This window comes from Phocoena phocoena, chromosome 3 (genome assembly GCF_963924675.1).
Source record: "Phocoena phocoena chromosome 3, mPhoPho1.1, whole genome shotgun sequence".
Lineage (NCBI taxonomy): Eukaryota > Metazoa > Chordata > Mammalia > Artiodactyla > Phocoenidae > Phocoena > Phocoena phocoena.
In genome coordinates, this window is record NC_089221.1 from 64,190,145 (window position 1) to 64,214,927 (window position 24,783).

At 34.9% G+C, this 24,783-nt stretch overlaps 1 protein-coding gene across 1 annotated transcript in view; it reads left to right on the forward strand.

Moving 5' to 3' along the window:
- Positions 1 to 2,779: 2,779 nt before the first annotated feature.
- ZFYVE16 (zinc finger FYVE-type containing 16) overlaps positions 2,780 to 24,783 on the forward strand; it is a 38,536-nt gene continuing 16,532 nt past the window's right edge. Inside the window, exons 1-13 of the mRNA XM_065874262.1 lie at positions 2,780 to 2,849; positions 3,487 to 5,759; positions 7,355 to 7,451; positions 10,203 to 10,364; positions 12,461 to 12,603; positions 14,355 to 14,730; positions 15,955 to 16,077; positions 17,155 to 17,310; positions 18,337 to 18,561; positions 20,778 to 20,860; positions 21,967 to 22,071; positions 22,649 to 22,796; positions 24,447 to 24,527. Coding sequence (XP_065730334.1) covers positions 2,780 to 2,849; positions 3,487 to 5,759; positions 7,355 to 7,451; positions 10,203 to 10,364; positions 12,461 to 12,603; positions 14,355 to 14,730; positions 15,955 to 16,077; positions 17,155 to 17,310; positions 18,337 to 18,561; positions 20,778 to 20,860; positions 21,967 to 22,071; positions 22,649 to 22,796; positions 24,447 to 24,527 — 4,042 coding nt within the window. The remainder of the gene's footprint in view (positions 2,850 to 3,486; positions 5,760 to 7,354; positions 7,452 to 10,202; positions 10,365 to 12,460; positions 12,604 to 14,354; positions 14,731 to 15,954; positions 16,078 to 17,154; positions 17,311 to 18,336; positions 18,562 to 20,777; positions 20,861 to 21,966; positions 22,072 to 22,648; positions 22,797 to 24,446; positions 24,528 to 24,783) is intronic.

Here is a 24,783-nt window from a genome sequence, read left to right on the forward strand (position 1 = left end):
GAGGCTGTCCTTTCTCCACTGTACTTTCCTGCCACCTTTATCAAAGATAAGGTGTCCATATGTGTGTGGGTTTATCTCTGGGCTTTCTATCCTGTTCCATTGATCTATCTTTCTGTTTTTGTGCCAGTACCATACTGTCTTGATTACTGTAGCTTTGTAGGATAGTCTGAACTCAGGGAGCCTGATTCCTCCAGCTCCTTTTTTCGTTCTCAAGATTGCTTTGGCTATTCGGGGTCTTTTGTGTTTCCATACAAATTGCAAAATTTTTTGTTCTAGTTCTGTGAAAAATGCCAGTGGTAGTTTGATAGGGATTGCATTGAATCTGTAGATTGCTTTGGGTAGTAGAGTCATTTTCACAATGTTGATTCTTCCCATCCAAGAACACGGTATATCTCTCCATCTATTTGTATCGTCTTTAATTTCTTTCATCAGTGTCTTATAATTTTCTGCATACAGGTCTTTTGTCTCCTTAGGTAGGTTTATACCTAGATATTTTATTCTTTTTGTTGCAGTGGTAAATGGGAGTGTTTTCTTGATTTCACTTTCAGATTTTTCATCATTAGTATATAGGAATGCCAGAGATTTCTGTGCATTAATTTTGTATCCTGCTACTTTACCAAATTCATTGATTAGCTCTAGTAGTTCTGGTAGCATCTTTAGGATTCTCTATGTATAGTATCATGTCATCTGCAAACAGTGACAGCTTTACTTCTTCTTTTCCGATTTGGATTCCTTTTATTTCCTTTTCTTCTCTGATTGCTGTGGCTAAAACTTCCAAAACTATGTTGAATAAGAGTGGTGAGAGTGGGCAACCTTGTCTTGTTCCTGATCTTAGTGGAAATGCTTTCAGTTTTTCACCATTGAGGATGATGTTTGCTGTGGGCTTGTCATATATGGCCTTTATTATGTTGAGGAAAGTTCCCTCTATGCCTACTTTCTGCAGACTTTTTATCATACATGGGTGTTGAATTTTGTCGAAAGCTTTCTCTGCATCTATTGAGATGATCATATGATTTTTCTCCTTCAATTTGTTAATATGGTTTATTATCACATTGATAGATTTGCGTATATTGAAGAATCCTTGCATTCTTGGAATAAACCCCACTTGATCATGGTGTATGATCCTTTTAATGTACTGTTGGATTCTGTTTGCTAGTATTTTGTTGAGGATTTTTGCATCTATGTTCATCAGTGATGTTGGCCTGTAGTTTTCTTTCTTTGTGACATCCTTGTCTGGTTTTGGTATCAAGGTGATAGTGGCCTTGTAGAAGGAATTTGGGAGTGTTCCTCCCTCTGCTATATTTTGGAAGAGTTTGAGAAGGATAGGTGTTAGCTCTTCTCTAAACGTTTGATAGAATTCACCTGTGAAGCCATCTGGTCCTGGGCTTTTGTTTGTTGGAAAATTTTTAATCACAGTTTCAATTTCAGTGCTTGTGATTGGTCTGTTCATATTTTCTATTTCTTCCTGATTCAGTCTTGTCAGGTTGTGCATTTCTAAGAATTTGTCCATTTCTTCCAGATTGTCCATTTTATTGGCATAGAGTTGCTTGTAGTAATCTCTCATGATTTTTTTTTATTTCTGCAGTGTCAGTTGTTAGTTACTTCTCCTTTTTCATTTCTAATTCTATTGATTTGAGTCTTCTCCCTTTTTTCTTGATGAGTCTGGCTAGTGGTTTATCTATTTTGTTTATCTTCTCAAAGAACCAGCTTTCATCTAACAGTTTTAACATCCATTGATAGCCATTGTGTAGTCCATTTATTGTTTTAGGGACTATGAAGAAATGATTAAAACAATTTTAATATCTTTCTGCATTTATCAACTGGAATTCTTATATAAAGAATTCTTCCTCAGCAACTGTTTTCTTATCCTAAAGTACATTTTGTAAATAAAGGGCAGGATAAATTCTTAGTTCTTTTCTCTTAGTATATCAGTTTTCAGAGTAAAGGGTTACTGCCCTAGCAACTCTCTAATGAGTGGTGGTTTTTGGTTTTGTTTTTAGTATCATTATGATCTCTTGGTTTGTTCGTTTTTTTTAATCCATTTGATTTGTGGTCAGTCCTTTGTAGTCTTCATTTATTTGAGGTTCATTTGTCCCATTTAAGCCAGTGATACTTAGCTACTGTGTCCTTTTTATATTGTCCCATTAGTCATTGATAGATTCCTTCAAGGTGTCTCAGGCTTATTTGATGGAGCTCCTGCCACAGATCAGAGGTTCTTTTACTTTATTCATAAAACTAACTTTTAGTTTTCTTGTACCTCTCTCATATGCTTGTTTTCTATTTCTTTAATTTCTGCTGTTAGCTTATTTGTTTTCATTCTTTTTTTTCTAGTATAAGCATCTAAGTCTCTAGGTATCTGTCTTTAAGTATTCACTTTTGCTGAATCTTGCAAGTTTTTACATGCAGTATTTTTGTGTGTAGTATATTTTATATTATTTGATACGTGGTACTTACAGCTATTTATAGCTTTCAACTATGCATTCTTTGACCCATGAGTTATTTAGATAAGTGTTTTAAATTTGAAATAGTTTATGTATGCATGTTATGTTGTTAGAGTTTGTTTTCATGTCATTTTTGTATATATAGAGGAATTTCCCCAACTAAATTACAGATTCTTCAAAGCAATACTCTTACATTTTATTTGTGTCTATTCCCTGGCTCTGTTTCTTGGCATGCAGTACATGGTATAATATTTATATGTCAGAGAATTAAATGAACTATCATACTTCGTATTTTCTAGGCACATAAGAATTAAATTCTGAGTAAGTCTACAAGTAGGATGGACAGTTATTTTAAAGCAGCAGTCAGTGACTTGGATAAACTCCTCGATGATTTTGAACAGAATCCAGGTTTGTCAGTTTTTCATTTTTGCCATTAATGTAATTTTAAAATGTCCGTAATTAGTACTCTTAGCAAAACTTGGTTTCAATTTTGGTCACATGGTTATCTTCTGTAAAACATTCACTTATTATAATGAATTAGTGTATTCTTATACTGAATAGAACCAATAGCCAGAAATAGAAGTAAGAAAGGTAGAAGTTTCTCTCCAGATACACGTTTAGGTAAAAGAAAGACCTTTAAAAACAACATACGAACCAGCTGAAAGCAACCTGAAAGTTCTATATTAATTGGTATTTCATTACTATGAAAGATAGTATTTTCCTCATCTTAGGATGAAGACTAGGAAACTGGAGGGCAGAACAAAGAAGTTAGATTGTTTTTCAGCTCTTCCTTCGTCTGGTTTTTATAGTGCAACTGAGTTATTTTGAGTAGAATTTCTATCATATTATGACATCTACATTAAAAAGTAAAAACCCCAAGTAATTTAAATCCAAGTGAAAATAATTTTGGAGGTTATTACTATTTTGCAGGAGAGTAATATATTTCTGGTCTAAAAAAAAGTTTAGAAGTCGTAGAAACCATAACGTCTTTGTAATAATTTTGATTTGGGTCTCCTGACTAACATTATATTTCTATTTTAATTAGATGAACAAGATTATCTCCAAGATGCGCAAAATTCATATGATTCTAACCACTATTCAGTCTCTTCAGAGTTGGCTTCCTCACAGCTAACTTCACTGCTTCCAAAGGATCAACAATGCATTAATTGTTGTGCCTCATCAGAAACAGGCTATGAAACAAATCAAATTGCCCTGAATGAAAAAACACTTGAGGGACAAACTTCTATACAAAATGAAAAAAATGTAACAGGACTTGATCTCCTTTCTTCTGTGGATGGTGGCACTTCAGATGAAATCCAGCCTCTATATATGGGACGATGTAGTAAACCTGTCTGTGATCTGATAAGTGACATGGGTAACTTAGTTCATGTAATTAATAGTGAAGAAGATATTAAAAAATTATTGCCAGATGATTTTAAGTCTAGTGCAGATTCCTTGATTGGATTGGATTTATCTTCAGTGTCAGAAACTTTCTGTATTTCTTCAACAGACCGTGGTAATAATACAGTCAAAGAGGAACAGAATGATGTCAGTTCTGAATTACAAAACAGAGAAATCAGTGGAACTAAAGAATTTGGTATAAAAGTAGATACGACACTTTCAGATTTGTGTAATTACAGCGGAAAAGAAAATTTAGAGGATAAAAAGATCTCTAATCAGTTAGAACCAGTTGTTGATTTCAACATGCCATCTGCTTTGACTCAACAAAGTTCCAAAATGTTTGATGCCAAAGACCACCTACAGTACAAGAACCAGCCATGTGAATTAGTAAAAGCTGATGGCTGTTTGGTAAAAGAGGAGGTAGATGTGCCAGTCATAGCTGCCCCAGAATGTTTAAAAGAAGGAGGCAGCACAAGTGCTTTGTCTTGCAGTCTTCCAAAAAATGGAGGTTTATGCTTAAATGATTTAAATTTAAGAGATGAAAATTTCAAGTTAACTGACTTTTCCTTTCAGGAAGATAGGACTGCTATATTTATAAAACAATCTGCAAAAGAAGACTCAAGAAATTTAGATCTTAGAGATAATAAGGATGAAAACCAAGATTCTGCTTCAGCTTTACATGTTTCAAGTGAAAATACATATTCCTCATTGTCCTGTCTTCCAGTACCTGGGCCTTTGTGTGGATCATTAATTGAAAATAAAGCTCATGGTGATAGTTTACCCCAGAATGAATATAAAGATAATATAAAAGATGCAGTGACTGTGCATGAAGAAATACAGAAGAATATGACTTCAGGTGGGGAACCTTTGAAGGAGACTGATCTTTTGAAACAGGAAAAATGTAAAAACATACCTCATCAGCCATTAATTGAAAAGATGGGAGATAGAAAGGCAGATTCTAACCAGATGGTAGTTAGAGTTGAGTCTTTGGATTACCCTGATAACACCAGTTCTTCTACAGCTGCAGAATCTCAAATAGAGCTTTCTGGTGCTAATGCCCCAGAATCTCCTGACTGTTGTGAAGGTTTCACTTTTTCAAGCAATGATATCAGTGGACAAGATCTGGATTACTTTAATATTGATGAAGGCATGAAAAGTGGTGCACCAGTTAGTGATGCTGAACTTGATGCCTTTCTAACTGAACAGTATCTTCAGCCTAGTAACATAAAACCATTTGAAGAAAATGTAAATGTCTCAAAATCTCAGATGAATCAGATAGATATGAAAGGCCCAGATGATGGAAATGTCGATAATATATATTTCAATGCTGAAGCAGGAGCTACTGGGGAAAGTCCTGGTATTAATATGATTTGCGAAACGGTTGATAAACAGAATACAACAGAAAATGGTAGCCTTTCTTTAGGGGAAAAAAGTGCAATTCCAGTTGAACAAGTGTTATCTAGCAGTAAGTCTGAGATTACAAATGAATTATCAGTCTCTGATAGTAACAGTCAATCTGTTCATGTTGGAGGCGCCAGACCTAAGCAACTGTTTAGTGTTCCATCAAGAACAAGGAGTTCAAAGGAACCAAATAAGCTGGATGTTCCAAATATGTCTGAAAGTGAACCCAGAATAGCAAATACCATTGTTCCAACCACTTGTGCTACAGATTCTGTGACTGATCCTCAGGTTAGCTTCAATTCTAATTACATTGATATAGAAAGTAATTTTGAAGGTGGATCCAGTTTTGTAACTGCAAATGAAGAATCTCTGCCTGCAAACACTTGCAAAGAAGGCCTTGTTTTGGGCCAGAAACAACCTACTTGGGTTCCTGATTCAGAAGCTCCAAATTGTATGAACTGCCAAGTCAAATTTACTTTTACGAAACGGCGACATCACTGCAGAGCATGTGGAAAAGTAAGCTATAAAAATCTTTGTCTTTTATTCTTTTGAGACATTTTAAATGAAATTTAATGTGACAAAAAAGCTGATAAAGAGATGATTACAAGATTCAGTTAGTTTAAAATCGTTTTTCACCTACGTGGAAGTGTGTAAAGCACTGTCATTTTATAGATTGCTTGAGGTTTGAATAAATGTCACATTGTCATGGGTATTACATACTGGGAAATGAGGAACACTAATTTTTGTGAAATCTAAGAATACGTTTCATTCTCTCTCTAACATGAACACATCAGATGCACGGAATTCAGTCAGCTTCCAGTTTATCCTTGAATACTTAATTTCAAGACTACTCTGCAGCTAGTGTTATGCTCGATACTTGAGGTAAACACTGAGAAAAAAAGCAGATTGGCTTGCACAAGGTTCAGAACGCTGAAGCTGTGACTTCATTTGTGTTCTGACTATCTTAATAGTCTATGGACTCAAGAGTTGCCTCTAGAAATAACATTGCGTTTTTTTCAGCATTTTCCAGTAATATGTTAGTCTCAGATCAACCCTACTCTCTTTTAGAAAAATAACATTCTACTTGTTTTTCTTTTTCCTTTTTTCTTTTTTGCGGTATGCGGGCCTCTCACTGTTGGGGCCTCTCACTGTTGGGGCCTCTCACTGTTGGGGCCTCTCCCGTTGCGGAGCACAGGCTCCGACGCGCAGGCGCAGTGGCCATGGCTCACGGGCCTAGCCGCTACGCGGCATGTGGGATCTTCCCAGACCAGCACGAACCTGTGTCCCCTGCATCAACAGGCAGACTCTCAACCACTGCGCCACCAGGGAAGCCCCTCTTTTTTTTTTTTAATTGAGTATAGTTGATTTACAATATTATGAAAGTTTCAGGTATCGAACATAGTGATTCATACTTTTTAAAGATTATACTCCATTTGTAGTTCTTATAAAATACTGGCTATATTCCCTGTGCTGTACAATATATCCGTGTAGCTTATTTATTTTATATTTAGTAGTTTGTACCCTTTAATCCTCTAGCCCTATCTTGCCCTTCCCCACTTTCCTCCTCCCGATGGTAGCCACTAGTTTGTTCTCTATATCTGTGAGTCTGTTTCTTTTTTGAATAACATTCTCCTTTTAAAAGTTGTAAAGGAGGGGGACTTCCCTGGCAGTCCAGTGGTTAAGACTTTGTGCTTCCACTGCAGGGGGCACAGGTTCGATCCCTGGTCGGGGAACTAATAAGATCCCGCATGCAGCGTAGCACGGCCAAAAAGTTAAAAAAAAAAAAAAAGAAGTTGTAAAGGACCACAGAAAGCTTTTTAAGTTATGAACTTATTCATTAAGAAAGTTTTTGCTCCCTTCCAATTAACATAATTGACTTAAAGGAATTCTCATCAGAGATACAATTTTAAATTACAGAAACCTCATTTAAGTAAAATAATAAAAATAAAAAGAATCATTTAATAATTACCTATGATTATGGTGATTAGAAAACTTGTTTATGTAATCAGAAAAATGGTTTTTGGTTAGAGTTCGGGTCTCTCCTCCCCCTGCCTCCAGTTGGTATAAACATGCTTGAAACAAAATCAAATTTGATATTTTGTCCTTTATAGGTATTTTGTGGTGTCTGTTGTAATAGGAAGTGTAAATTGCAGTATCTAGAAAAGGAAGCAAGAGTATGTGTAGTCTGCTATGAGACTATTAGTAAAGGTGAGTATTACCCTGACATATCTTCTTCCAGTAATTGAATATATCTTAAAAACAACTGGATTGTGACAAAGATAAACTTCTTTATTTTCTTAAGGCAGGGACCTAGTGTTGACTTATCTGGCTTAGGTGGGACATCCCAAGGCTTGGTTTCTCTTCTTTTTGTTCTACTCTCACAATTATTACTACCAGTGTGGAAAGGAAGCGTTCAGTTTCTGGAGTGGCAGTTCATTAACTTTTAACAGGTACCAAGTCCCTAAATGCTGCATTTCATCTGCCTATTTGTTTTTGTCACCATTATTGTCATCCTCATCATCTTAATCTAAACATTTATAGAATATCTACCAATAAATAGTATACAGTCTTACATATTAATAGCATAAGGCAAGATAATAGTTCCCACCTTATAGAAAATTACAACCTAAAGTGGGAATAAAAGATAAAGTACATTTATAATTTTTATATAAATTCATAGGACTGTCACACTATTTGCACATTTTTGTCTTTTATATATTTTTTTCCCTTCTCAGTTTTAGAATTTTGTTTGTGTTTCCCATTGTTTCTCTGGCTCCCTAGCTAGCTTACTGTTATCAGCAATAATCTTACTTGAGTTCTCACAGTTTTGTGTGTGTGTGTGTGTGTGTGTGTGTGTGTGTGTTTCTTCAAATACACGTTTGTTCTTTTGAGTACTTCTTGGCATTTTCAAAGATTTGTTGACAGTTTAATTCCCAGCAAATATTACTTGGGACTTTTAAGACCAGGCCTGTGCGCTAGCCCAGGTGCTGCTTCCTGTTAGCCAGGAGAATAAATACCTGATAATAATTTGTTTTTCTCTTTTGAATGAAGATAAATTTTTTCAGCAATCCTTCAAAAAGCTCTGATGTGAGTCTGTTAGCCTGAGGTAAGCTGCTTTACTCCCTGCTGTTGACCTCTGCTCTGGAAGATAATAGAGTGTAAATCTTCTTGTATTTCCATATTGCCACCAGTGTTTATGAAGAATTTAAGTGCTTGTAGTTGTGTTGTTTTTTGCTTATGCTGTTTCAGTAGCCTTTAAGACTACTGCTGGTGCCGTTAGCCAAGTAACCTGCTAGAGTTAAGAAATCTTAGAGCAAGCTCCCACATAATTATCTCTCCCCATTTAAACAATAAAACAGCCATGAAGATTTGAAACATTATTTGAGTTGACAGGTCAGATTTTTAGGTGAACATTAAAACATATTGACCCTAAGGATCCAGGAGAGGAGAAGATTTAGTCACTGAAGAGACTTAGTAGTCTCTTAGTGAGATCAAGCATTGGTTTATCAAAGAAAGTTTTGGAATGGATTTATTTAGTTATCTGTTTTATTTATTCTGTTTTGATATCTTATAGCATGTAATTTCATTTATGGCTCTGTTTATCATTAATTTATATACCACAGGAAAACGTAAATAAAAGTTATTTTAACTCCAACTTTAGGGTTGAAAACAGTAGACATGATCATTTAAAATAATGTTACTAATAAGAGGAGAAAGATGGCTCAAGGGTTATAAGACAAATTCCACAAAGAAGAAAAGATAGTTTCATTAGAGATTGTGGATAATGAGGAAGTTGTGCTGAGACTGTATAAGTTTTAAAGAAGCATGCATGTGAGTGCCATTACATAAACTTAGAGGAAGTTGGAAATTACTTTGAAACTCAAAGTACTGTGTTTGGATTTTACTTGGTTAGCGGAAGCCATTGCATGAGGGTGCTAATTCATTGGCACTTGAGGAAAGTTATTATAATAGTAGCAGCATTTATAGCAGATCAGTTTGGAGAAGTGCTGAAGGGAGAGGTACCAGTGCTGTTCCGTGTTATTTGGATGAAAAAATCATTCAGCAGTATTCAGGCAGTGTTCTGTGCTTTGGAGCTCCAGCTGAGAACAAAATATATTCCCTGTTCTTATGGAGCTTTTGATCTCATGGACCTTATGAATGTGAGGAGATGTGGACAGAAAGCAAAGAGAATATCAGATGGTGATAATATTCTAAATGAAAATAAAAGAGTATAAGAGGGACAGATAGTAACAGACTGGTGGCAAGAGGTAGAAATTTTAAATGGTGGTCAGAATAAGGGTTTATGATAGTATGATGTGTAAGCAGAGACCTGAAGGAAGTGAGAGAATAAAGCCACGTGGAAGAACTTTCCAGGCAGAAAGAATAGTAAGAGCAAAGACCCGAAGCTAGAACTGTGCTTGCTTCCCTTGTTGAAGAACAAGGAGGCCTCAATGGCTGGATTCTAATGAGCAAGTAGGATATTAGTGAGAAATGATGTCAGACAGCTAACTGGGAAAGCAGAGGAGGTAGAAATGCAGACTATATAGGGTCTTGTGGGCCATTGTAACAACTTAAATTTTCATTCTACTTTGGAAGCCATTAAAGGATTTTAAACAGAAGAATGATGTGATATGATTTATGTCTTAAAAGAATCACTAGGAACTATATTGGAAATAGACTATAGGAGTACAAGGGCAAAATCAGATGGTCATATTAAATAACAATGATTTTCTTTAGTAGATATCAAATATATGCCAAAATTATATTGAAATAACTAATTGGTAGCTTATACTGAAGTGGAGTGCTGCCAACTAAAAGTAAGGATATTATCTTTGCCAAGTGCCACTTCTTAGTTAGCCATTAATTTCTTTCTCCTTACAATTTGAAAAATAGAATATTTATCATGATTTACTTTGAAGGTCAAAAACACCTGAGATCAAGTTTTTTTTCCCTTTATAGCTCAGGCATTTGAAAGGATGATGAGTCCAACTGGTTCTAATCTTAAATCTAATCATTCTGATGAATGTGCCACCATCCAGCCTCTTCAGGAGACTCAAACATCCAGTATATCTTCACCTACAACTTTACCAATCTCAGCACTTAAACAACCAAGTGTTGAAGGTAACTTGAAGAAAATGTTGTGTCTAATATTAAAGATAAATGATCAAAGTAGAAGTTTTCTAGTATTGACAGGATCTAGTGAGAAAAGAGAAACCAGACTAGCTACCAGAAGGAATTTAATACAGGGAACTGGTTATACATGTACATTAGAAGGGTAGAAGAACAAAAAGTGACTAGTAAGTACAGATTAGTAAGTACAGGAAGCAACCACCATCCCTAGGGTTGGGAGAATGCAAAGGGAGAGGCAGTATTACTAGAACCCCGTGCAGGAACACCAAGAGATGCTTGGTTCTCAGACCTAGTATTCAGGGATTAGGGTACCATGTCACATGACTGGTACTGTGACTTCTAGAGGAACACCAAGTGGCAAATGCTGGGACCATCAAGGAGCCTAACAGGGTTGGTGTTCAGATAACAGAAGGAGTGTCCCAGGCTTGATGTAAGGAGTACTGAAGATCACAGGACATGTGGGTATATCTGGTGGTGCCGCTGCTGTGTAAGTCCTGGCAGGAACTAGACACAGAAAGAATTCCTTCTGTTCCCACCTTCCAGTCTCCAACCAGAGCCTGTCATTGCTGGAATGTGACCAGAACCAACTAGCAAGGGGGTCTGGGAGTTGCACTTTCCAGACTTCCAGCCTGGCATCAAAGAGCACCATGTGGAAGGGTGGGCTTGGGTTTGAGAGACAATAGGTAAATAACTGGCATGTCTCCCTTTCCTTAAAAATCTATTTTTAAATGTATATTTTACCACAATAAAAAATGTTTCTTAAATCTTTTAACAAACTTCTAAAGATTTAAAAAATCTTTGGGCTCTCTGTTTTTTTACAGTCTATTGTAGTTTAGGATCTTGAGTAAAGCCTGTGTAGACTTTTAATTTATTTTTTAATGTTTAAAATTGAAGTATAGTTGATTTACAATGTTGTGTTAGTTTCAGGTATACAGCTCAGTGATTCAGTTATACATATACATATATATACATATATCTATTCTTTTTCAGATTCTTTTCCCTTATAGGTTATTACAAGATATTGAGGATAGTTCCCTGTGCTATTCAGTAAGCCTGTGTACACTCTTAAAAATAAACTATTAGTCTGTAACATGCTAGAAAATAACTGTAATTGTCAGTTAGAGACAAATTCAAGTATTTCTGTCAACTATTTTTGATCTCAATAGCTATTTTCTGTTTATCATTATGACTTAAATAATGAGTTTCAGCATATATGGTTGTATATTATAGCTCTAAAGATGAGTGAATCTGCTTTTAAAAATATTTATTCTCTTATATTGACTTTTTAAATCATTAAATTATAAAGTATTGCAAATACAAGAAAGATAACCTTATTTAATATGTCCACCCATGTTGCAAAAATTATACATATATGATTCCAATTTTTTCAGTGTTATCTGTATTATGATATGGAAGGTAGATGTTGGTCCTTTTGATGTTTATATGTTCTAAAATCATCTGGCAGGAATTTTCATAACCTTCCTCCGTGGATGCTTTTTAATAAAAGAGAACAAATATTTATGCTGACATCTAGTTATTTCCTCCAAATTTGAAAGGAAAATATTAATAAATTTCAATATCAACATTATAACAACAAAGCATGTTATGCTTCTCTTGTTAAGTAAGTTAAAAGTAGGAAATGACCTGTGATGCACAAGTGATTCTGTTTCTTTCTTTAGACTTTTTATGCTTCTTTTTCCCTTTGCTTGTCTACCATGCTCTGGTCTGTTCCATTTTCCCTCCCTGTGCCTTAGTCCCTAAATTTTATTCCACACTCACAAAGTTAGCCTTAATAATATAGGCTTTAAATCTGCCTTCAATGTCTTTAAGGTATAACCTCTCCTGTCCACTCTTTTTCTGAGTACGGGATTCCTAGGGCCAGCCCTGCGTTTGTATGAATTAGAAAAAAACTTCTACTCTGGGTAGATGAATCACAAAAGGCCATTTCTCTAGGCCTTGAAACCCTGAGAATGCAGGGCTTGCCAATGGTTAGCAAAAAGCTTTTGAAAATGTTTCCTGACCCATTTAGTATTAAATCATTGCAATATTATCAAATTAAAATGCTTTACTTTTTAAACTGATTCTAGGATTATGCTCCAAAGAACAGAAGAGAGTATGGTTTGCAGATGGTATATTGCCCAATGGCGAAGTTGCAGATACAACAAAATTATCATCTGGAAGTAAAAGATGTTCTGAAGACTTTAGTCCTCTCTTACCTGATGTGCCACTGGTAAGGAATCTAAAGAATGACTTGTTAATTTAATAAAATTTTATTTTGTAAGTAATTCCTTGTGTGATTTTTTAGAGTACTTTTTTTTTTAAATGCTTTGAGCTTCATAAAATGAGAAACATATGATGTATGAATATATTTTAGATTTTACCCTTTTTTAACGTCAGTTTAAGGCAGTGATTCTTAAACTTTTTTTTTTTTTTTTTTTTCCTGCGGTACGCGGGCCTCTCACTGTTGTGGCCTCTCCCGTTACGGAGCACAGGCTCCGGATGCGCAGGCTCAGCGGCCATGGCTCACGGGCCCAGCCGCTCCGCAGCATGTGGGATCTTCCCGGACCGGGGCACGAACCCACGTCCCCTGCATTGGCAGGCCGACTCTCAACCACTGCGCCACCAGGGAAGCCCTAAACTTTTTGATCTAAGGACCCTTTATGCTCTTAAAAGTTATTGAGAACCCCAAAGAACTATAGGTTATGTGGGTTATGTTTATTGATAATTACTGATATAAAATTGACAAACATTTAAAAAATTAATTAAAAAATAAACTCATTAAATTAATAGAAATAATATTTTTAATGAAAAGTTTTTGAAACAAAAGTTTAGTGAGAGGAATAACATTGTTTTACATTTTTGTGAATTTCTTTAACGTCTGGCTTAATAGAAGATAGATTCTCACATCTACTTCTAAAGTCAGTCTGTTGTGATATGTTTTAGTTAAATTATATGAAGAAAATCCTAGGACCTCACTGACTTCCTAAAAGGGTCTTGGGGACCCCAGAGATCCCTGGACCACATTTTGAGAACCACTGGTATGGGGAAATAGAACTGAGATTTAGTAAGTTAATTTAGACTAACTTGTTTAATGATTTTCAAATATTCAGTAAAGTACCTGATGGTAGTATTTATGTTTATACAAATGTGCTAGGTGTTAAATAGAAGATACATAATATAGAATCCCAGCCCGCTAATAACTCTCAATGTAAAGTAGCAAAATACTCATAAAAGCAAGTATTAACACGTGAAGTAGGAATGCTTTTTTATTCATTAAACAAATATATATTGAGCATCTCCCTTGAGCCAGTTACCTGGTTTATCTTGGGTAAAGATACATCAGACAAGATGGATATGTATCCTGCTCTCTTCAAGTTCACGTATCATATAAACTTATGTTGTTTGTCAGTTAGAGTTCACGAGCTAGGTTTTACAAGTAGCTCTAATTACCAGAAGTATGTTTCTTAGCTAGCACCTACCCTCAATCAATATTTTAACAAAATGGAATTTCTATAGAGGCTAGTATTACTTGAGTTCATAAACAATTCTCTATTGACTTAGGTTTGGCCTGTCCAAAAAGAAAGGGGCTTACTTGAAGCAGACTTGAGGTGTAGTTTATTCTAGGTGGTTACTGTTGTGGAGTATGTCTGCCATTTTGCTTCCTAACCACTCCCCTCCCTGCCTTCTCCCTTTTTCCTCTCCCTTGCCACCCCCTAGCCAGGCTTTTTTGTCTGTTAGGAGGAGTGCCTTGAGTTGAACTAAGTGTGCTCGCTTTGTGGTATGGTATAGGATCCTGAAGTTCTCCTTGCCTCCTTTTTCCAGTCTATAAAGTTAGTCATAAATACCTACCTGAGCATAGAGTAAAGCTAAACCTGTGCTCTTGAATTTAAAGAACCAAAATGGTACTATTTCTTGGGAAATTTGGCTTCTGAAGAAAGAAACTATGAACTGATTTGGGTTTTTGTTTTCCATATTTTACAGATGATAAACACAGTGGATCATGCCCATTCTACTACAGTGGAAAAACCAAACAGTGAGGCAGGCGATATAAGAAATGAGATAATTCGAAGTCCTATTTCTCAGGTTCCATCTGTGGAAAAACTGCCTACAAACACAGGGACTGAGGGGTTGCCTACTTCTGGCTCTTTTACACTAGATGATGATGTTTTTGCAGAAATTGAGGACCTATCAAGTCCTACTGGTGTCTTGGTTAACAGTAATTTACCTGTTGCTAGTATTTCAGATTATAGGTTATTGTGTGGTATTGACAAGAATGTTTGCAATAAGATTAGTCTTCTACCTGATGATGAGGACAGCTTGCCTCCTCTTCTGGTTGCATCTGGAGAAAAGGGATCAGGTAGGATAGCAGTTATTTAAATTTAAAAAGGAGGTGTTTTGTTTTTTTTTTAAAGGAGAATATATTGATGAATTTTGTCTGTGATATATAAAATGTATTTTTAAAAATTTAGACAGTGTGGTTGAAATAGGTACGATGGCATGGAACTCTAGTTTACAAAAAGTCTTACTGTATAAAAACAAATTCTAAAAAGATCTGACCTTTTGAGTTGATTTGAATGTGATTCACTTATCTCATCTGGGTCCCTAATTTAAAATAAGGCAAAAGTCCAATACAACAGGGAAATTCATAGACTTTTAGTCCTGTATTAGTTTTGACTCCATATCATTATTTTTTTTTAAGGAACATAGTGCCTAAAGAAAAGAATATTGGATTGGATGACAAAGCTAGGAATTTTAGTTCCTCATCTGCTACTTAATACACGTATGACTTGAAGCATGCAATTTAATCTCTTGGGCCTCAGTTTCCTTTGTAAAAGAAGAGAACTTAGGTGGTCTTTAAGGTCCTTTCTAATCTGGAGATTCTGTGGCTATCTCCCACCTTGGAGTAGTTCCCTAGGGATATATTCTTGTTACCCCAGGCATTATGCTGAATCTTACATGAAATGATTATGTTCTGTGCATGATAATGTAGGGGAATGAAGCCTAGGATCTCCGTTCTGAAAGTAGGAGCCATTTCATGATCCTATTGATAGTGGCAAAAATATCTTAAGCCCTGTTCTTTGCATGCCATGTATATTTTCCTGTTAGTTGTCAAGTTCTTTTTTCACCACTTGTCACTGACATAAGGCATATGGCAGCAAGCCATATGTACAAGCATGTATAACTTGGGTCTAGACTACTTTCACAGCTGTAAATTTCAGAATTTGTAATTGGAATGGCTGGCAGATAGGAGTCCACTTTACAAAAACATTTGTTTTAAAACTTTAAAGGTACTAAAATTGTATCAATATGCTGTTTAATCAACATATTTGTGCATAGACTATATATAATATAATTGATCAGGATTTATATGTATTATAATAGTAATATCTTTACATAAATTGAAAAGTAAAAATTAGAATATAACAGTTGTCCAGGTGTTGACTGATTTTATAAAACGTGTTTGCTATTGCTTTTAAATGTGATTAAGCCATTGGTGGATTTATAAATGTTTTTTTCATTATAGGCATATTTAACAGGAAGACATGTTTATTCTAATTAATATATTATTTTCATGTTTTAGTGCCTGTAATAGAAGAACACCCATCTCACGAGCAGATCATTTTGCTTCTTGAAGGCGAAGGTTTTTGTCCCGTTACGTTTGTCCTAAATGCTAATCTACTTGTGAATGTCAAGTTAGCATTTTGTAAGTAATGATTCATCTTTCTTTGCCTAATTGGTAAGCAGGATTTCTGAATAATTAATCACATTGGTTAAATTTAGACTGGCAATGGTGAAAAATAAGCAGTATTGGATATTGGTTTTTGTAGCCAAATATTAATATAAATAAATTTTGCAGTTTTATATGCAGTGGGACTTGAAGTAATAGCTTAAAGATTTTTACTAGTGTCCTTCATTCAGTCCTAGGTTAAGGCCATGGGCTTATAGCAAGCTGTATTTTGATGCTTATGATACAGCTGACCATATATATTTTTTTTTAATTTTGGAATTTTATTTAATTTATTTTTTTATACAGCAGGTTCTTATTAGTTATCCATTTTATACATATTAGTATATATATGTCAATCCCAGTCTCCCCAGCTGACCATATTTCATATAGCTTTTAGGTAAATTGAAATTTGCTAATTGAGATAAGCAAGAATCCTGATTTAGTAACAATAAAGACAGTTTTAAAGTAAATGACACGACTTAATTAAAAGTAAGGAAGTAAATATTTCTCAGTAATAAATAGTCTTCAATACTCAATAATGCATCTCTTAGCTTTTCATTCTCTTTGAAACTAACCTGATTCTTACCCACTACATTTCAGCTTGTTAGTGCATCTTTTATTTTACTGTTGTTTATTTATTTTTTATTTTGTGGTATGCGGGCCTCTCACTGTTGTGGCCTCTCCCGTTGCGGAGCACAGGCTCCGGATGTGCAGGCTCAGCGGCCATGGCTCACGGGCCCAGCCGCGCCGCGGCATGTGGGGTCTTCCCAGACTGGGGCACGAACCTGTGTCCCCTGCATCGGCAGGCGGACTCTCAACCACTGTGCCACCAGGGAAGCCCTACTGTTGTTTATTAATTGACTCCATCAGATAATTTTTCATCCTTTCTCTTTTTTATATTAATCTCATACAATTCAATTTAAAGTTTTTGTGAGGAGAATGTTGGGAAACTAAGGAGTTTAAAAAGTTGTGCTTCATGCAAAGGACAATTATATTTAATTTTTTTGTTTAATAGAAGTTGACATTTATAGTTGTACACTTTTGTCACTTAAGATTCCTCAGACAAATATTGGTACTTCTCAACCAATGGATTGCACGGCTTGGGACAGGCAGAAATTATTATTCTATTGTTATGTTTGCCAAGTGAAGATACTATTCCTAAGGACATCTTCAGACTCTTTATCACCATTTATAAGGATGCTCTGAAAGGTATACCATTTTATTTTGAACTGTTCAGACCAGGGGATGGATAAATTAAGGGCATTTTTGCTTTGGGCTATGCTAACTGTACTAAAGATTTATTTTGTGAAGAGATTGCTGATTACTTAAAAGAGCTCTGTCATCATTTTCAGTCTCCTTAAATTTAGCATTTTATGTAATTAGTGTCTTTATAGTTTTTTTAATTTTAAAAGTGAAAATATATTTACCTTCTTGGTCTGTTTACGTGTCTACACAATAATCCCCCCTTATCTGCGGGGGATAAGTTCGATGACCCCACTAGCTGCCTGAAACCACGAATGGTACTGAACCCTATGTACACTGTTTTTTCTATACATACATACCTGTGATAAAGCTTAATTTATAAATTAGGCACAGTACGAGAACATCCGAATTGCCAACAACACTTCTCTTGCACCTTGGGGCCATTATTAAGAAAAATAAGGGTTACATGAACACAAGCACAGTGATACTGCAACAGTCGATCATAACTGAGACAGCTACTGAGTGACTAATGGATGGTAGCATATACAGCGTGGATATGCTGGACAAGTGATTCACGGTGTGGCTCACATCCCAATGGGGCAGAGCAGGATAGCGAGAGATTTAAAATTTGCTGTTTATTGAATTTTCCATTTAATATTTTTGAACTACAGTTGACCAGGGGTAACTAAAACCATGGAAAGCAAAACTGTGGATAAGGGGGGACCACCGTATACTTTTCTGTCTGTATAAGATTTGGGGGACATGATGATGACTTTTCACTTGACCATGAAGTAAGGAGAAAAATTTTAAAACACTTAACGGTTAGAAACATTCTCAAATTTTTGTTCACAATTCCCAATATTCAGGAATAACTGAACTTTGTGCACACAAGGTATTCAGTGCTTCTTCAAGAGTGGAAATAAATGAAAAATATTTTACATTGCTTTTATTTAAGTTTATACTGGGACATTCAAACTCATAATGCTGCTTCAAAACAACTTAAAATCTTTTTATAAATGATTTTATTTCTAGGAAAATACATAGAAAACTTGGACAGTATTACCTTTACTGAGAGTTTTCTCAGCAGCAAGGATCATGGAGGATTTCTATTTATTACACCTACTTTTCAGAAACTTGATGATCTCCTGTTACCAAGCAATCCTTTTCTTTGTGGAATTCTTATCCAGAAGCTAGAGATTCCCTGGGCAAAGGTTTTTCCTATGCGTTTAATGTTGAGATTGGGTGCAGAATATAAAGGTAAGTTTTAGAATAGTAAGCTAAATTACATAGGTTCAAATATACTGAATGTAAATAAGAATTTCAGATATCATTAAAATAAATTTTTAATGGTTTAATGGGACTACTTTTGTTTTGATGTACTTATAAAATTCTAAAACAGCCCTCCTCTACTACCAAATTAGTCTAGACAACCTTGCTGTGTCCTGAGTTTCTAGATATTCATAATTATTATAATTAACTTACCTTAAAATTTTTTTTGAATTTCAGAAAAAAACATAGAAAACCTTGAAAAGTTTTCTTAAAAGTATTTGCTATAGGGAATTCATTTTGTTATGTTGCCTACATATTAAGAAGGTAAATGCCCCCCCGCCCCATTTGTGTACACCATAAAGCCAAACATAAATGGTTGTGAAATAGTGGTCCAGTCTTACGTGTATGGTTATTTCTGAGTTGAAATCATTTCTGTGTTCAACTGTCTTTGAATTCATACCCTTTCTTTATCCCTCACTTTTTAAAAGAATAATTTATTTGTTGCATGTGAAGTACATCACATCTAAGGAAAATTTAGGCATTTGATTCTTGTATAATTTAATAGTTATTTTCTTGGAGGAAAATTAAATGTAGAGAAGTTATAAAAGTTACCATTACTATTTCAAAATGGACAAATTCAGTGAAAGAGATACTCATTTAAATCTATTTGGCAAATTTATTAAACTCTCTGTTCTGAGGGGTTGGTCCTTACCATTTAAGATTTAAATATGGGATACTATTAAATTGTGGTGCAAGAAGTAAAAATTAACTTTCATTTCAGGTTTTGTACTGTGTGAACCAAAGAGCTTAAGAGACTTCATTCTGAGCCAAGTGTTTCATCCATTCAGCCTAACGTTTTGTCTCTGATACTAATATTTGAATGCTATTTTTATGGAAGGTTAGATCAAAATACTTAGCTAATCTTAGTCAAATGAGGATTACCTACGCTTTTATGTTGAGACTATTTGCAACACCATTACATGTTGGATTAGATGATTTATGAGGTCCGTTTGTAACTCTGACAGATGTCATTCTAAGCCATAACCTCTTGAAAATTACTGTTTTAGATAAAATTACCTCTATCAAGTTGCAAAGGATGCTCTCTTATTCATAAAAGATGAAGTAAAAAGTCAGCATTTACCTTAATCACATTGTTTATCATTTTAATGTGTTTTACCACTAATTTATGTTTCTTTCTGTACTCTCTGTCATCCAAATAACTTAGTTGTCCTTTTTAAAAGTAAAATATATGCTTGTAATAGCAAAGATGTGAGTTGCCCTGACTTACTTTTTTTAAATAGATAATGTCATGTGTGTTTTCTTAGACTTTTAAGGAGGTATATTTGTATAATATGTATTAGAGAGGTTTCTTTGCTTAACCTAAGCTGAGAACTGAAATTCTCAGGTTAATTCTTGGGTTAAAAATGTGTCCGATTTTTATCATCATAGAAATAGTCTTACCTTCCTTTTTTCACTTTCCTTTTCTTCCAGAATTCCTGCTGCATTGCCACCAAGGTACTTTTCCTTTTTGGTGTGCAATATTTATAGTGTCCTAAAGAAACAGAAAAGTAGTTAGGTGACAGAGTCCATATCACTTCTTCTCTGCATTGACTTCTCTGATTCTATGTGTTCCTCTTATCATGCTGACCCAAGAACTATAGAAGTTTACTATCACCCATAAATTCACACAATTGAACATTAATTACAAATGCCTTAAAAATCTTGAATTCTTCATATTTTGCTTTAAATTATCAGAATATTTCTTTTTAAATTATGAGAACTTTATGTAGGTCTAAACAGTTATGGCCATCATAATGTTTGGAAACAACATGTATGATGAAAGATTAAATGCTTTGGAATCAGGCCAAGCCTAGTTTCATATCTGTTTCACCAGTTATTAACTTAGAAACCATAGGCAGGGTTATTAATCTGTGTCTCTACTTCCCCATTTGTAAAGTAGGGATAGACATACTTGCCTCATTGGGTTGTTATAGGGTTTAATTAGGATAATGTATGTAAAGGTCCCAGTTCAATGTAGCATCTGGTAGATACATGGTATGGGTTAATGTCATTTCTTACTTTCTCCAGAGAACTGATTGAGTGGTATTTATCCATAATGTTTGACAAATGAAAATTAAAGGTAATAAATTTAAGATTTTTTTGTTTTTTGTTGATGGTAACCAGTTTTCTATTCTTGTGTATAGCATATCCTGCTCCTTTAACAAGTATCAGAGGCCGAAAACCTCTTTTTGGAGAAATAGGACACACTATTATGAACTTACTTGTTGTGAGTAATTGAACTGTTTTATTAAGTGTTCTTATATTGTTACTTTAACAATTCATTAAGCAAATTTTACATACTTATATTTTTCTATTTTAATTTGACATATTTGGTATAATGAAAGTTCATTTATAATAAATCCTAATTCATTTAACATAAATGGCGTCTGTTTTTGATGTATAATTTATGTATACCTGATTCAAATTGCCTTTTGATTCATTCTGCTGCAGTGCTTACACATTTAGGTAATGTGAGATCCACACAGTTGTTGAAGCCTTAGTAAAAGCGTTAGTAAAGTCAATCAATTTGATGATTTTGAGCAAACTGTGGCCCAAGTCACCTCATTTTTAATAGGAAGTATTGGATTAGATGATCTCAGGTTCCCTTCCACCTCTAATTTCTGTAATTTTGTGTTTACCTCTTATTATAGAAATGTATTTCAGTGGACTTGCTTTTTTTTTCTTTTAATTAATTAATTTTATTTTTTGGCTGCATTGAGTCTTTGTTGCTGCACGTGGGCTTTCTCTAGTTGCGGCGAGTGGGGGCTCCTCTTCGTTGCGGTCGCAGGCTTCTCATTGCGGTGGCTTCTCCTGTTGCGGAGCACGGGCTCTAGGCATGCAGGCTTCAGTAGTTGAAGCACGTGGGCTCAGTAGTTGTGGCTCGCAGGCTCTAGAGAGCAGGCTCAGTAGTTGTGGTGCATGGGCTTAGTTGCTCCGCGGCATGTGGGATCTTCCCAGACCAGGGCTCGAATCTGTGTCCCCTCTATTGGCAGGCAGATTCTCAACCACTGTGCCACCAGGGAAGCCCAACTTGCTTTTATTTATCCATGTTCGGTTTGAAAATCTGTTGTTTTGGAAGATCTGTAACTAGAAAGAGATCACCCTCAAATACTACAGAATTCTTCCTGAGAATGATAATCTTTATTATTATTGTGGAGTAGCTGGAAGAATTAGCTGGTTTTTGAAGTTGCTATTGCTTTCTGGATGGTGTTTTGATAGTTATGTATCACAAGTTTTAAAATGATGGATACTCTTAAAAAAAGGATTTAATGAATGGGTAAATGTTCATGGATAGTAGTTTAAGGTTTATGGAACTATCATTATTTTATGTAGGACCTTCGGAATTACCAGTATACCTTGCATAATATAGATCAGCTACTGATTCATATGGAAATGGGGAAAAGCTGCATAAAAATACCTCGGAAAAAATACAATGATGTAAGTATAACTGCTTTATTCAAGTCTTGAGATAATTATTGAACATTAGATTTCTTTAGAAGTGTGTTAAATTTGTTTTGAATTGGACTAATACATAATGACAAAAAAACTTATTTTTGGGCTTCCCTGTTGGCGCAGTGGTTGAGAGTCCACCTGCCGATGCAGGGGATGCAGGTTTGTGCCCCGGTCCGGGAGGATCCCACCTGCCGCGGAGCGGCTAGGCCTGTGAGCCATGGCCGCTGAGCCTGCACGTCCGGAGCCTGTGCTCCGCAACCTGAGAGGCCACAACAGTGAGAGGCCCACGTACCACAAAAAAACCCCAAAAAACACATATTTTTGAAATTTTAGATTTGTTTCCTAATAGAGGATTTGTTTAATCCTATTTTTTCTTACTCTTTTATCTGTCTTTTAATTGAGGTGATTTTATTTTAAATCATTTGTTTCTATCACATTCTCAGGGAGTTGTCCAGATTAAAGCTTGATAAAGGTGGTCAGAAATGTGACTCTTTGAATTATTATAACTAATAAAAGCACAAAATGTTAAAAATGTTTCTAAATGCATATTGTTTTTTTCCAGGTAATGAAAGTAATAAATTCTTCTAATGAGCATGTCATTAGCATTGGAGCTAGTTTTAGTACAGAAGCAGATTCTCATCTAGTCTGTATACAGAATGATGGAGTTTATCAAACACAGGCCAACAGTGCTACTGGCCATCCTAGAAAAGGTGAGTATTGGTTCCTAGTGTCAATCCATAAAACCATCTCAAAAAGTAGAATTCCTTTCAAAGAGGAATATACCTATATGTAGATATCTTACTTATTTGCTGAATTGATGGTGATGAAACAGTATGCTTTAAATTTTTAGCTATACAAGCAAAAAAATTGCTTCTAATATTTGTATTTATCGTGGGCAACATTAGGTTTAAAAACTTGGAATACAGTATTTATTTTGATGTCTTCAGGTTTAGTGTGTCCCATATGGTGGGTGTCTCTGGAGTGAGGTATTTTTTGCCTTTGTTTGCTCTCTGCTCCAACTCCTCTTAGTGGGGAGCACAGGGTAGATAAGGATGAAGAATGATTTATAAAACTGTTAAGTGGCTGGGAATATAAAAATGATAAAGATGGTGATGTGAATGACATTACTCGGCTGAATGGCCTCAGTGACTGCTGTGATTACCAAATCCTTGCATTAGAGAGCCTAACAAATTGAAAGTTAAGTAAGTATTCCAAAAACTTAATACATTATTGTAAAATAATACATTTAAAATAGTCAGACATTCTGACTGCTAATAAAAATTTTTCCTCTGATTATAAAAGTATGTATACTCATTTGTAATAAGCTTGGAAAATATGTTTGAAGAAGTAGTTAAAGGAAAAAAAGTGCCAAAATATGGCCTTTGTTGACATTTTAATATATTTCCTTCTTATATTGATATATATGTTAAATAGATGATTTTATACTGGATATTTACTTTTATATTGTGCTTTTTTAACTTAACATGCTATTGACATTTTTGTCATTAAAATTTTACAGCTATTTAATATTTATTTGATGAATATTTACATAGTATAAAATTCAAAAGGTATAAATATTCACACTGTAAAATCTCCTTTCCACCCTAGACCCTCAAACTACCCTCTTCCCCTCCCCACAGGCAACCAAACCAGTGATATCAGTTTCTGGTATATCCTTTCAGGGATTTCTTGCTTGTATGTATATGTAAGCAAACACCACCCCACCACACACATACACACACATACACCTTTTTTCCACTTTTTTAAACAAGTCATAACATTTGTTCCATTCTGCACCTTGTTTTTTTTTTTGGAGATTATTCTTTGTTAGTATATAAAGAACTTTCACATTGCACATAACTTTCCACTTTATATGTGAACATCATTTAATTGTCCCTTATTAATGGACAGTTGCTACCAATCCTTGGCTGTTTATAAAAATGCACTATGAATAACCTTGTATATGTGCCAACATTAATTCCTAGAAATGGAATTTGTATGTCAAAGTATAAATGTGTTTGTAATTTTAAAAGCAATTTATCAAGTTGTCCTCCATAGAGATTGTTCTGATTTATGCTCTCAACAGTAGTGGATGTTTGACTTTCCACACCCTCACTTGATACAAACACTGTAAATAGTACAACAGCCATCAATTATTAGATACAAACATTAAATAACCTTTATGAAATATTTTATCGTAACTTTATTTTGTTTGGTATTTTTTGTTCTAATATAAGTGGTATGGGCATGGCGTTTATCAGGTACTTAAAATATGCTATGCTCCACATTATGCATTTAACAAATATCATATAGCATAAAAAGAGCAGTTTAAAACATAATTATTGTATTTTTTAAATTAGTGACAGGTGCAAGTTTTGTGGTATTCAATGGAGCTCTAAAAGCATCTTCAGGATTTCTTGCTAAGTCCAGCATAGTTGAAGGTATGAGTTTCATCTTTAAGATTTGTTTAATGTAAAGATGTTTTCCATCTCCTTTTAAAAATGTATTTGATACTTAAAAAAAGAATATATGTAAGTTACAAAGCATAATACAACAAACTTATGTGAAATCATCACTCAGCCAAGAACTAGAACATGACTAACATTTGGGCCTACCTCAAGCTTGACAACTCTGCCGTAGCCTGCATTTCCTGCTTGTGCATAGCCTAAAGGTTAGTCTGAGGTGACAGCTTAGGGT